The sequence below is a fragment of the Somniosus microcephalus genome, chromosome 23 (assembly GCF_052327205.1).
Source record: "Somniosus microcephalus isolate GS21.2 chromosome 23, FLI_Smic_1.0, whole genome shotgun sequence".
NCBI lineage: Eukaryota > Metazoa > Chordata > Chondrichthyes > Squaliformes > Somniosidae > Somniosus > Somniosus microcephalus.
In genome coordinates, this window is record NC_141009.1 from 15,123,514 (window position 1) to 15,137,046 (window position 13,533).

Genomic DNA, 13,533 nt, shown 5'->3' on the forward strand with positions numbered 1-13,533 from the left:
GGACTGGGTACAGTCGGTTATCACACTGTCCTTTCACACTCTGAGACACGGTGGTTCACTGGGTTATCACACTGTCCTTTCACACCCTGAGACTGGGTACAGTGGGTTAACACACTGTCCGTTCACACTCAGGGACTGGGTTTTACAGTGGGATATCACACTGTCCTTTCACAATCTGGATCTGGCTGGATCAGTGGGTTATCACACTGTCCTTTAACACTCTGGGACTGGTTATTGTGTGTTATCACACTGTCCTTTCACAATCTGAGACTGGGTGGTACAGTGGGGTATCACACTATCCTTTCACACTCTGGGACTGTGTGTTACAGTGGGTTATCACACTGTCCTTTCACACTCTGGGTTTGGGTACAGTCGGTTATCACACTGTCCTTTCACACTCTGGGTCTGGGTGGTACAGTGGGTTATCACACTGTGCTCTCACACTCTCGGACTGGGTGTTTCAGTGTGTTATCACACTGTCCTTTCACACTCTGGGTCTGGATGGAACAGTGTGTTATTACACTGTCCTTTCACACTCTGGGCCTGGGTGGTACAGTGGGTTATCACACTGTCCTTTCACACTCTGGTTCTGGGTACAGTGGGTTATCACACTGTCCTTTCACACTCTGGGTGTGGGTGGTGCATTGTGTTATCTCACTGTCCTTTCACACTCTGGGACTGGGTGGTGCCATGGGTTATAACACAGTCCTTCCACACTCTGCGGCTGGGTTCAGTGGGTTATCACACTGTCCTTTCACACTCTGGGACTGGGTGACACAGTGGATTATCACACTGTCCTGTCACACTCTGGTTCTGTGTACAGTGGGTTATCACACTGTCCTTTCACACTCTGGGTGTGGGTGGTGCATTGTGTTATCTCACTGTCCTTTCACACTCTGGGGCTGGGTGTTTCAGTGGGTTATCACACTGTCATTTAACACTCTGGAACTGGGTACTGTGTGTTACCACACTATCCTTTCACACTCTGGGACTGGGTGTTACAGTGGGTTATCACACTGTCCTTTCACACTCTGGGACTGGGTACAATCGGTTTTCACACTGTCCTTTCACACTCTGGGTCTGGGTGGGACAGTCGGTTATCACACTGTCGTTTCACACCCTGAGACTGGGTACAGTGGGTTAACACACTGTCCGTTCACACTCAGGGACTGGGTGGTACAGTGGGATATCACACTGTCCATTCACAATCTGGATCTGGCTGGATCAATGGGTTATCACACTGTCCTTTCACTCTCTGGGACTGGGTATAGTGGGTTATCACTCTGTCCTTTATAATCTGGGACTGGGTTCAGTGGGTTATCACACTGTCCTTTCACACTCTGGGACTGGGCACAGTGGGTTATCTCACTGTCCTTTATAATCTGGGACTGGGTTCAGTGGGTTATCACACTGTCCTTTCACACTTTGGGACTGGGTTCAGTGGGTTATCACACTGTCCTTTCACACTCTGGGACTGGGCACAGTGGGTTATCTCACTGTCCTTTATAATCTGGGACTGGGTTCAGTGGGTTATCACACTGTCCTTTCACACTTTGGGACTAGGTGGTACAGTGGGTTATCACACTGTCCTTTCACACTCTGGGACTGGGTACAGTGGGTTATCACACTGTCCTTTCACACTCTGGGACTGGGTACAGTCGGTTATCACACTGTCCTTTCACACTCTGGGATTGGGTACAGTGGGTTATCACACTGTCCTTTCACACTCTGGGATTGGGTACAGTGGGTTATCACACTGTCCTTTCACACTCTGGGATTGGGTACAGTGGGTTATCACACTGTCCTTTCACACTCTGGGATTGGGTACAGTGGGTTATCACACTGTCCTTTCACACTCTGTGACCGGGTACAGTGTGTTATTACACTGTCATTTGACACTCTGAGACTAAGTGGTTTAGTGGGTTATCACACTGTCGTTTCACACTCTGGGTCTGGGTGATGCAGTGCGTTACCACACTGTGCTCTCACACTCTGGGACTGGGTGTTTCAGTGTGTTATCACACTGTTCATTCACACTCTGCGGCTGGGTGGTTCAGTGGCTTATCACACTGTCCTTTCACACCCTGGGAATGGGTGCAGTGGGTTATCACACTGTCCTTACACACTCTGGGAATGGGTGCAGTGGGTTATCACACTGTCCTTACACACTCTGGGACTGGGTACAGTGGGTTATCACACTGTCCTTTCACACCCTGGGACTGGGTACAGTGGGTTATGACACTGTCCTTTCACACCCTGGGAATGGGTGCAGTGGGTTATCACACTGTCCTTTCACACCCTGGGACTGGGTACAGTGGGTTATCACACTGTCCTTTCACACCCTGGGAATGGGTGCAGTGGGTTATCACACTGTCCTTACACACTCTGGGACTGGGTACAGTGGGTTATCACACTGTCCTTTCACACCCTGGGACTGGGTACAGTGGGTTAACACACTGTCCTTTCACACTCTGGGAATGGGTGCAGTGGGTTATCACACTGTCCTTTCACACCCTGGGACTGGGTACAGTGGCTTATCACACTGTCCTTTCACACCCTGGGAATGGGTGCAGTGGGTTATCACACTGTCCTTACACACTCTGGGACTGGGTACAGTGGGTTATCACACTGTCCTTTCACACCCTGGGACTGGGTACAGTGGGTTATCACACTGTCCTTACACACTCTGGGACTGGGTACAGTGGGTTATCACACTGTCCTTTCACACCCTGGGACTGGGTACAGTGGGTTAACACACTGTCCTTTCACACTCTGGGACTGCGTGGTACAGTGGGTTATGACACTGTCCTTTCACACTCCGAGACTGGGTGGTACAATGGGTTATCACACTGTCGTTTCACTTTCTGGGACTGGTACAGTGGGTTAACACACTGTCCTTTCACACCCTGGGACTGGTACAGTGGGTGAACACACTGTCCTTTCACATGCTGGATCTGGGTGGTACAGTGGGTTATGACACTGTCCTTTCACACTGGGACTTGGTTATCTTCTGTCCTTTCACACTCTGGGTCTGGGTGTTTCAGTGTGTTATCACAGTGCCCTTTCACACTCTGAGACTGTTTACTGTGCGTTATCACACTGTCCTGTCACACTCTGGGACTGGGTACAGTGGGATATCACACTGTATTTTCACACTCTGGGACTGTGTACAGTGGGTTAACACACTGTCTGTTCACACTCAGGGACTTGGTTATCTTCTGTTCTTCCACTCTCTGGAACTGGGTACAGTGGGTTATCACACTGTCCTTTCACACTCTGGGGCTGGGTACAGTGGGATATTACACTGTCCTTTCACACTCTGGGATTGGGTACAGTGGGTTATCACACTGTGCTCTCACACTCTCGGACTGGGTGTTTCAGTGTGTTATCACAGTGTCCTTTCGCACTCTGCGACTGGGTACAGTGGGTTATCACACTGTCTTTTCACACTCTGTGACTGGGTGGTTCAGTGTATTATCACACTGTCCTTTCACACCCTGGGACTGGGTTCAGTGGGTTATCACACTGTCCTTTCACACTCTGGGACTGGGTACAGCGGGTTATCACACTGTCCTTTCACAGTCTGGGACTGGTGGTACAATGGGTTATGACACTGTTCATTCACACTCCGAGACTGGGTGGTACTTTGGGTTATCACACTGTCCTTTTGCACTCTGAGACTGGGTATTTCAGTGTGTTATCACACTGTCCTTTCACACTGGGACTTGGTTATCTTCTGTCCTTCCACTCTCTGGAACTGGGTACAGTCGGTTATCACACTGTCCTTTCACACTGGGACTGGTTTATCTTCTGTCCTTCCACTCTCTGGAACTGGGTACAGTGGGTTATCACACTGTCCTTTCACACTCTGGGACTAGGTGGTTCAGTGGGTCATCACACTGTCCTTTCACACTCTAGGTCTGGGATCAGTGGGTCATCACACTGTCCTTTCACACTCTGGGTCTGGCATCAGTGGGTTATCACACTGTCCTTTCACACTCTGGGACTGGGGGGTTCAGTGCGTTATCACACTGTCCTTTCACGCTCTGGGACTGGGGGGTTCAGTGGGTCATCACAGTGTCCCCTCACACTCTGGGAGTGGTGGTACAGTGGGTTATCACACTGTCCTTTCAATCTCTGGGACTGGGTACAATGGATTATCACACTGTCCTTTCACACTCTGGTACTGGGTACAGTGGGTTATCACACTGTCCTTTCACACTTTGGGACTGGGTGGTTCAGTGGGTTACATAGAAACATAGAAGATAGCAGCAGAAGTAGTCCATTCGGCCCCTCGAGCCTGTTCCGCCATTTAATGAGATCATGGCTGATCATCCAAATTCAGTACCCTGTCCCTGCCTTCTCCCCATATCCCTTGATCCCTTTAGCCGTTAGAAATATATCTAACTCCTTCTTGAATAAATTTAATGAATTGACCTCAACTGCCTTCTGTGGTAGAGAATTCCACAGGTTCAACACTCTCTGGGTGAAGAAATTCCTCCTCATCTCAGTCCTAAATGGCTTACCCCTTTTCCTTAGACTGTGACCCCTGGTTCTGGACTCCCCCGCTATCGGGAACACCCTTCCTGCATCCAGTCTCTCTAGTCCTGTTAGAATTTTATAAGTTTCAAAGAGATCCCCTCTCATTCTTCTAAACTCTAGCGAATATAAGCCTAATCGACCCAATCTCTCCTCACACGTCATTCCTGCCATCCCAGGTATCAGTCTGGCGAATCTTCGCTGCACTCTCTCCATGGCAAGAACATCCTTCCTCAGATAAGGCGACCAAAACTGTACACAATACTCAAGATGTGGTCTCACCAAGGCCCTGTACAATTGTAGCAAGACATCCTTGCTCCTGTACTTGAATCCTCTTGCTACGAAGGCCAACATTCCATTTGCCTTCTTAACCATCTGCTGCACCTGCATGCTTACCTTCAGCGACTGGTGCACAAGGACACCCAGGTCTCGTTGCACTTCCACTTTTCCCAATCTATAGCCATTCAGATAATAATCTGTCTTCCTGTTTTTGCCACCAAAGTGGATAACCTCGCATTTATCCACATTATACTGCATTTGCCATGCATCTGCCCAATCACCAAACCTGTCTAAATCATACTGGAGTTTCTCTGCATCCTCCACACAGCACACATGCCCACCCAACTTTGTGTCGTCTGTAAACTTGGAGATATTACAGCTAGTTCCCTCGTCTAGATCATTGATGTATATTGTGAATAGCTGGGGTCCTAGCACCGATCCCTGCGGTACCCCACTAGTCACTGCCTGCCACTTGGAAAAAGACCTGTTTATTCCAACTCTCTGCTTCCTGTCTGCCAACCAGTTCTCTATCCAAGACAGTACCTTACCCCCAATCCCATGTGCTTTAACTTTGCACGCTAATCTCTTATGCGGGACCTTATCGAAAGCCTTCTGAAAGTCCAAATACACCACATCCACTGGTTCTCCCTTGTCTATTCTACCAGTTACATCCTCAAAAAATTCCAGTAGATTAGTCAAGCATGATTTACCTTTTGTAAATCCATGTTGACTTTGTCCGATCCTGTCACTGTTTTCCAAGTGCTCTGTTAGTACATCTTTTATAATGGACTCTAGCATTTTCCCCACTACCGATGTCAGGCTTACCGGTCTATAATTCCCCGTTTTCTCTCTACCACCTTTTTTAAATAGTGTGGTTACATTAGCTATCCTCCAATCCATGGGAACTGTTCCAGAGACTATAGAATTTTGGAAGATGACCAGCAATGCATCTATTATTTCTAGGGTCACTTCCTTAAGTACCCTAGGATGTAGATTATCAGGCCCTGGGGATTTATCGACCTTCAATCCCGTCAATTTCCCTAACACCATTTCCCTACAAATACTGATTTCATTCAATTCCTCCCTCTCATTAGACAGTATGTTCCCCAACATCTCTGGGAGGTTATTTGTGTCCTCCTTTGTGAAGACAGAACCAAAGTATGTTTTTAATTGGTCTGCCATTTCTTTGTTCCCTATTATAAATTCCCCTGACTCTGACTGCAAGGGACCTACGCTTGACTTCACCAATCTTTTTATCTTCACATATCTATAGAATCTTTTACCGTCAGTTTTTATGTTCCCTGCAAGCTTACTCTCATAATCTATTTTCCCCCTCTTAATTAATTCCTTTGTCCTCCTTTGCTGAATCCTAAACTGCTCCCAATCCTCAGGTTTGCTGCCTTTTCTGGCCAAATTATATGTCCTCTCCTTGGATTTTATGCTATTCCTAATTTTCCTTGTTAGCCTCGGTTGAGTGACTTTTTTTGTTTTATTTTTATGCCAAACAGTGATGAACAAATTCTGTAGTTCATCCATGCGATCTTTTAATGTTTGCCATTGCCTATCCACCGTCAACCCTTTGAGTAACATTCCCCAATCCATCCTAGCCAACTCATGCCTCATACCATCATAGTTTCCTTTGTTTAAATTCAGGACCCTAGTCTCTGAGTCAACTACTTCAGTCTCCATTTTAATGAAGAATTCTATCATATTATGATCGCTCCTCCCCAAGGGGCCTCGCACAAAAAGGTTGCTAATTAATCCTTTCTCATTACATAATACCCAGTCTAAGAAGGCCTGATCTCTAGTTGGTTCCTCCGGGTTATCACACTGTCCTTTCACACTCTGAGACTGAGTGGTAAAGTGTGTTATCACACTGTCCTTTCACACTCTGGGACTGGGTACAGTGGGTTATCACATTGTCCTTTCACACTCTGGGACTGGGTACAGTGGGTTATCACACTGTCCTTTCACACTCTGGGACTGGGTTCAGTGGGTTATCACATTGTCCTTTCACACTCTGGGACTGGGTACAGTGGGTTATCACACTGTCCTTTCACACTCTGGGACTGGGTTCAGTGGGTTATCACACTGTCCTTTCACACTCTGGGACTGGGTACAGTGGGTTATCACACTGTCCTTTTCCACTCTGGGACTGGGAACAGTGGGTTATCACACTGTCCTTTTACACTCTGGGACTGGGTACAGTGGATTATCACACTGTCCTTTCACACTCTCGGACTGGGTGGTACAGTGGGTTATCACACTGTCCTTTCACACTCTCGGACTGGGTGGTACAGTGGGTTATCACACTGTCCTTTCACACTCTGGGACTGGGTACAGTGGGTTATCACACTGTCCTTTCACACTCTGGGACTGGGTTCAGTGGGTTATCACACTGTCCTTTCACACTCTGGGACTGGGTACAGTGGGTTATCACACTGTCCTTTCACACTCTCGGACTGGGTGGTACAGTGGATTATCACACTGTCCTTTCACACTCTCGGACTGGGTGGTACAGTGGGTTATCACACTGTCCTTTCACACTCTGGGACTGGGTACAGTGGGTTATCACACTGTCCTTTCACACTCTGGGAGTGGGTTCAGTGGGTTATCACACTGTCCTTTCACACTCTGGGACTGGGTACAGTGGGTTATCACACTGTCCTTTCACACTCTTTGATTTGGGCTTCAACCCAGCCGACTTAAGGGATAGAGGCCTAGAAATTGGGTTGGGGCGCAAAAGTCGCCTGAGCGCAGGATTTAGCGCAGCGATCGGAGTGATACCGATCGCCAGAAATTCAGTTTCAGTGCCCCTCGAGGGAGACGGGGCGAGGCTTGAGGGGCTCCGCGTCCCTCTTAGGGCGCTGAAACTGATTATCGCAGCGCAACGTGCCGCAGCGCCACATGCTGCGGCACGGCACGCTGCGGTACTGCAGGCCTTCCTCCCACTGTTAAGGGGAAGGTGCCTGCAACAGCGCGGTCCCCGCTCGTGAGTGCCGGCAAATGAGCCCGGCACCAAGGAGAAGTGCCGGGCTCTCGGGAAACAGCCGGCAATGCCGCGGGGGGGGGCGGTTAGGAGGCCGGGAACAGAGGTGCTGGCAGGCGGCTGCCGAAAAAGCGGCCGCCCCGCACCTCCACCTTAACTTGCGCCGCTGCCGGCACAGTAAGGCCCCGTGAACCGGGCGCGGGTAGCGAGCGGCGCAACTGCGGCGTTCGCTACCAAATATCGCGAATGGGGCGCTGCGCACACCGATGACGTCATCGGTGGCGGCGCAGCGCAAATGCCTAACGCCACCATTAGCGCCCCTACTGAATATCGCCGGCGACGCAGCCAGTGGCGCTACAGCCACTGACTGCCTCTTTAGGCGCTAACAGGTGGCGCTACTCGCCCAATTTCTCCCCCTAACAGTTTCCTCTCTCTTTTGACTGTAAGATTTCTACGTGAAATTAGTTTGGGCGAAAAGTGCCCTTTACTGTGGACTATTTGGAAACAGAATCAGTTTTATTTAGAGATGCCTTCAGGGCAGTTGGTGTAGAAAATGGGAATGTCATATGGGGTGAAAAGGGGCACTCGTGATTTGCGCAGTGTTGAGATCAGACCAGAAACTTCGCTCTGTATCTAACCCGTGCTGTACCATGGTGTATTAATGGAACAGTGCAGCAGGAGCATTAATCTATATTTAGCTCCTATACCTAACCTGTATGAGGCAGTGTCGATGGAGCTTTAATCTGAATTAACTTCAGCTGTACCTGAGCTAGGCTTGCATGATGGGGCCGTGTAGCTGGCAGTCTCCCTTGAATCTAACACTGGTTGTGTCACATCGGTGAGTGCTTGATGCTGAATGTGGTTTTAAATACGTTTAGCTACTGATGTTCCTCACCTTAATAAGCCCCAAATGCTTTAGAAATTGTCTGTTCATTTCCTGCTAGCCTGCTAACTTCATCTGTTTATTAGCCTATTTATTATCTTCTAACCACAATGCCTCTGCTATGCTGATATAAATCAGCGAATCATAGAATGATACAGCACAGAAGGAAACCATTCGGCCCATTGTGCTTGTGCTGGCCCTTTAGTAGAGCTCTCCAATTAGTCCCACTCCCCCTGCTCTTTCGCCGTAGCCCTGCAAATGTTTCCTTTTCAAGTATGTAACCAATTCCCTTTCGAAAGTTACTATTGAATCTGCTTCCACCGCCCTTTCAGGCAGTGCATTCCAGATCACAACAACTCGCTGCGTTAAAAAAAATTCTCCTCATCTCCCGACTGGCTCTTTTGCCAATGATCTTAAATCTGTGTCCTCTGGTTACCGACCCTCCTGCCACTGGAAACAGCTCTCCTTATTTACTCTAAACTTTCTAAACCCCTCCTAATTTTGAACACCTCTATTAAATCTCCCCTTAACCTTCTCTGCTCTAAAGAGAACAACCTCAGCTTCTGCAGTCTCTCCTTCCTTCCTTAGGCAGTCCCTCAGAACCGAGGATGACTTGCTTCCACATTAAAAATGTGTTCTCAGGTGACTGATGAGTCCAATGCGGGGCCTACAGTCTCTGTCACAGGTGGGGCAGACGGTGGTTGAAGGGGGCGGGTGGGTGGGGTGCTTGGGTTGACGTGCGCTCCTTGCACTGCCTGCGCTTGGCTTCCGCTTGCTCCCGGCGAAGAGACTCGAGGTGTTCGGCGCCTTCCCGGATGCTTCTCCTCCACTTTGTGCGGTCTTGGGCCAGGGATTCCCAGGTGTCGGTGGGGATGTTGCACTTTTTCAAGGAGGCTTTGAGGGTGTCCTAGAAGCATTTCCTCTGCCCACCTGGGGCTCTCTTGCCGTGTCAGAGCTCCGGGTAGAGCGCTTGTTTTGGGAGTCTCGTATCGGGCATGTGGACAATGTGACCCGTCCATCAGAGCTGGTCGAACGTGGTCAGAGCTTCGATGCTGGGGATGTTGGCCTGAACAAGAACACAGTCTCTCCACACAACTGAAATCCCTCATCCCCGGTACCATTCTGGTAAATCCCCTCTGCACCATCTCCAAGGCCTCGAAATCCTTCCTATAGTGTGGTGCGTAGGCTTGGGGCGCAATACTCCGGCAGTATGGGAGGTGTCCACTAAAGACATTTCCTTTCTACTTTCTTCGCAGATGACCTGAACACAGCGGACGGCTCCAGCGGGAGCAGCGCGGGACGGATGCGGTGCGTGATCTGCCACCGAGGCTTCAACTCGCGCAGCAACCTCCGCTCGCACATGCGCATCCACACCCTGGACAAGCCCTTCATCTGCCGCTTCTGCAACCGCCGCTTCAGCCAGTCGTCCACGCTCAGGAACCACGTGCGGCTGCACACGGGCGAACGGCCCTATAAGTGCCAGGTGTGCCAGAGCGCCTACTCCCAGCTGGCAGGACTCCGGGCCCACCAGAAGAGCGCCAGGCACCGGCCGCCCCCTGGCTCGCTCCAGCCCCACTCCCCGACACTGGCAGTGCCGCACTCCGCCACCCTGGCACACCACATCCCCACCATGGTGCTGTGACTGGAGAGGTGGCGCCATTAGAAATACTTTTAATTTTCAAAAAAAATAACCGCGGAAGAAGACGAGACTCTTTCACTGCCACCTGTACCGACAATGTCAAAAACGTCGCCATGGAAACAGACCCATTCCGCCAAAAGCAGTACGATAGCAAAATACTGCGGATGCTGGAAATCCGGAATAACGACAGAAAATGCTGGAAAAACTCAGCAGGCCAGGCAACATCCGTGGAGAGAGAAACAGAGTTAACGTATCAGGTCGAAGACCCTTGACAAAGGGTTTTGACCCGAAACGTTGACTCTATTTCTCTCTCCACGGATGTTGCCTGGCCTGCTGAGTTTTTCCAGCATTTTCTGTTGTTATTCCGCCAAAAGCAGTTGCGTTCCACTCTTTATTTTGACCTATGAAGCAAGCCGTAGAGCTCAAGGGAAGGTGCGGAAGCACAGAAATGTCATGTTTGTCTGAACCCAGCCTGTTTCTCTCTCTCGCCCTCTCTCCCATGTGTAGCTAACATATGCTCTGTGGTGGCTCCTGTATCTGTTGCCATGTCTGTCTTTTCTCTCCTTAAGAAAAAAAGAAAGCGGTAAAAGATCCTGCAATTAAATCATCAAAATGCAACAACAAAAGATAGATACACGAGACAACAAGGCCGGAGGGAAGCCTGCAGCGGGCCCATCAACGTCCGCTCCGTACATCAGAGCCAAAGCTCCTTCACCCCCGACTCTGCCCGACCCACCAGCCTTCCTTTACCTCCTCTGCTCCTGTTGATTCACACCAAGGGGCCAAACTGCCTCCGGCCCCTCGCCCAGGTGTCGATCGTAGAATAACATAGAGATTGCAAAATGGAAACCAGCTCCTCGGCCCAGTGTGGGTGTTTATCCTCCACATCAGCAGCAATCCTAATCCCCAGGTGCCTGCTCCTCTCCCAGATCTCTTTATTCTTTCTCCCCCGCAACAACAACCCATCTAATCATTGACAAGGTCCCTGCTTCAATCACTAACTCTGACAGTGCATTCCACCGCCCCACATCCCCCTGTGCAAGAAGAATCCCTTCTGCTCCCAGTCCAAAATCTAATTTTATATCTGCCCCCTCGTTCTAGACCCCTGAATCAATCTGTTCCTATCCACCTTTGTCCCATCCCCTTAAAACAGCGCTCTCAAATCCCCCGGTACTCTCCCCATTTTTTAACAAAAGCAGCCCCAATTTTTCTAGTCTTTTTGTATTTGCATTTCTCAATATCAGGTATAGTGTGGTGGAGGCTATTCGACTGTGCAGGCAGTCACAGCTTGTGTCCAGTGCCTTCTCAGACCGACGTCCATTCATGCACGTTTTCCAGTAGAAGGCAGTGGCTAGGGGGGTCAGGAGTGGGAATCCCTGTCTGACTTTCTCTACCCTAGTTCGGAAAGGCCGAGGCCAATTATACTGACAACGGCGGACACAATACAGGCCAGGGAGTGAAGGTGGGAGCACCGTGATGTGTACAGCTCAGCATTGCACAACTAGGAGGCTCCCTGGGACTGAATAAAATGGTTCTTTCTGCAAGGACCAAATGGCAGCACAGGGCACTGTCATGTTATGATGAAACCCTTTTTGTAGCCGGGAATGGTAGCATTAGTGGTTACGTTACTGGACCAATAATCCCTTAGGCCTGGACTAATGAGTTCACAATCCCAGTCATGGCAGCTCGGGAATTTAAATTCAGTTAATTAAATAACTCTGGAATATAAAAGCTAGTGTCAGTAATGGTGACCATGAAACGACCAGATTGTTATCATAGCCCATCTAGCTCACTAATAAGGGATGGGCAGCGACACACACGTCTGCTGAATTTAAAAAAAGAAACCTTGTTATAATAAAAATTTCCTTTATAATTAATCTCTCACCAGAATGGAATTTATTCCATTTATTTTCCAAAGGGTTCAGTGTCATGAGGGACAGTGTCTGAAACACTGAGATTGTTTAATTATAAGATTATAAACATAAGAAATAGGAGCAGAAGACGGCCATTCAGCCCCTCGAGCCTGCTCCGCCATTTAATGATCGCATTTTGGCCTCAGCTCCACTTTCCTGTCCGCTCCCCATAATCCTTGACTCCCCTTTTGCTCAAAAATCTGTCCATCTCAGCCTTGAATATATTCAATGACTCTACTTCCACAGGCCCTCTAGGGTAAAGAATTCCAAAGATTCACGACCCTCTGAGAGAAGAAATTCCTCCTCGAGAAGGAATTCCTCCTCATCTCCGTCTTAAATGGGTGACCCCTTATTCTGAGACCAAGCCCCCTCGTTCTAGATTCCCCCACGAGGGGAAACATCCCCTCAGCATCTACCCTGTCAACCCCCTCAGAATCTTATATGTTTCAATAAGATCACCTCTCATTCTTCTAAACATTCTTATAAAGGGGATTCTTATTGTAGTTTGACTGTAATTTCAATTAGGAGCTAGTCCCACTTGATTTATGAATAAGTCCTCAGTAGGGTAACTGGCCATCAGACTAAGCACTGTTCCTGTTACCTTGACTCTCCGCCTCCCTCCTCACACACCTGGTCAGTGTATGAAAGTGTACTGGTGTTGGCTGCCCCCTGGTGTCTGCACTGACCCAGTGCAGCACCGTCCTCGTGTCTACCTTTTGAAGTGTGCGACCGCTGTGAAGTGAACTACAGTATCTATTAATTATTAATAATCATGACAAGAAGTAAACATTGTTTGCAGTGACTGTGTGCAGCTTCCAAAAGAGAACGAAAATAATTGTCACTTTACTTTGTAAATATTTAAACGAGATATTTGCCTGACATATCATTGCATTTGTAATTATATATAATGAATTGTAAATGTTCACTGTATGCAAATGTATAAATAAATCTGTACTTTTTTTTTCTTGTAGTCCTGAATAAACCGTACCTTAATTCCTGAAAATTCCACTAATCACCTGTGTTTTGATGGGAAATTTAGATTTAGAAAACCAGCAGCTTGATCTGGTTGACTGGTCGCAATCTCACCTCTGGGCTAGCAGGTGCTGAGTCCAGCCTATTGCCCTGTCTACCCATACCCCCAGCTACCCACCCAACCTACCGTGATTTAACTTGCACACATTAATGTCTCAGCCCATGCGGTGACCTAAGTACCGAGATCTCTGCCCTCCTCCAATTCTGGCCTCTCGTGCATCCCCGATTTTAATCGCTCCGCCGTTGGCGGCCGTGCCTT

At 48.9% G+C, this 13,533-nt stretch overlaps 1 protein-coding gene across 1 annotated transcript in view; it reads left to right on the forward strand.

Moving 5' to 3' along the window:
• prdm12a (PR domain containing 12a) overlaps nt 1–10,332 on the forward strand; it is a 29,855-nt gene extending 19,523 nt beyond the window's left edge. The window contains exon 5 of the mRNA XM_085965974.1: nt 9,947–10,332. Coding sequence (XP_085822100.1) covers nt 9,947–10,332 — 386 coding nt within the window. The remainder of the gene's footprint in view (nt 1–9,946) is intronic.
• The last annotated feature ends 3,201 nt before the right edge of the window (nt 10,333–13,533 follow it).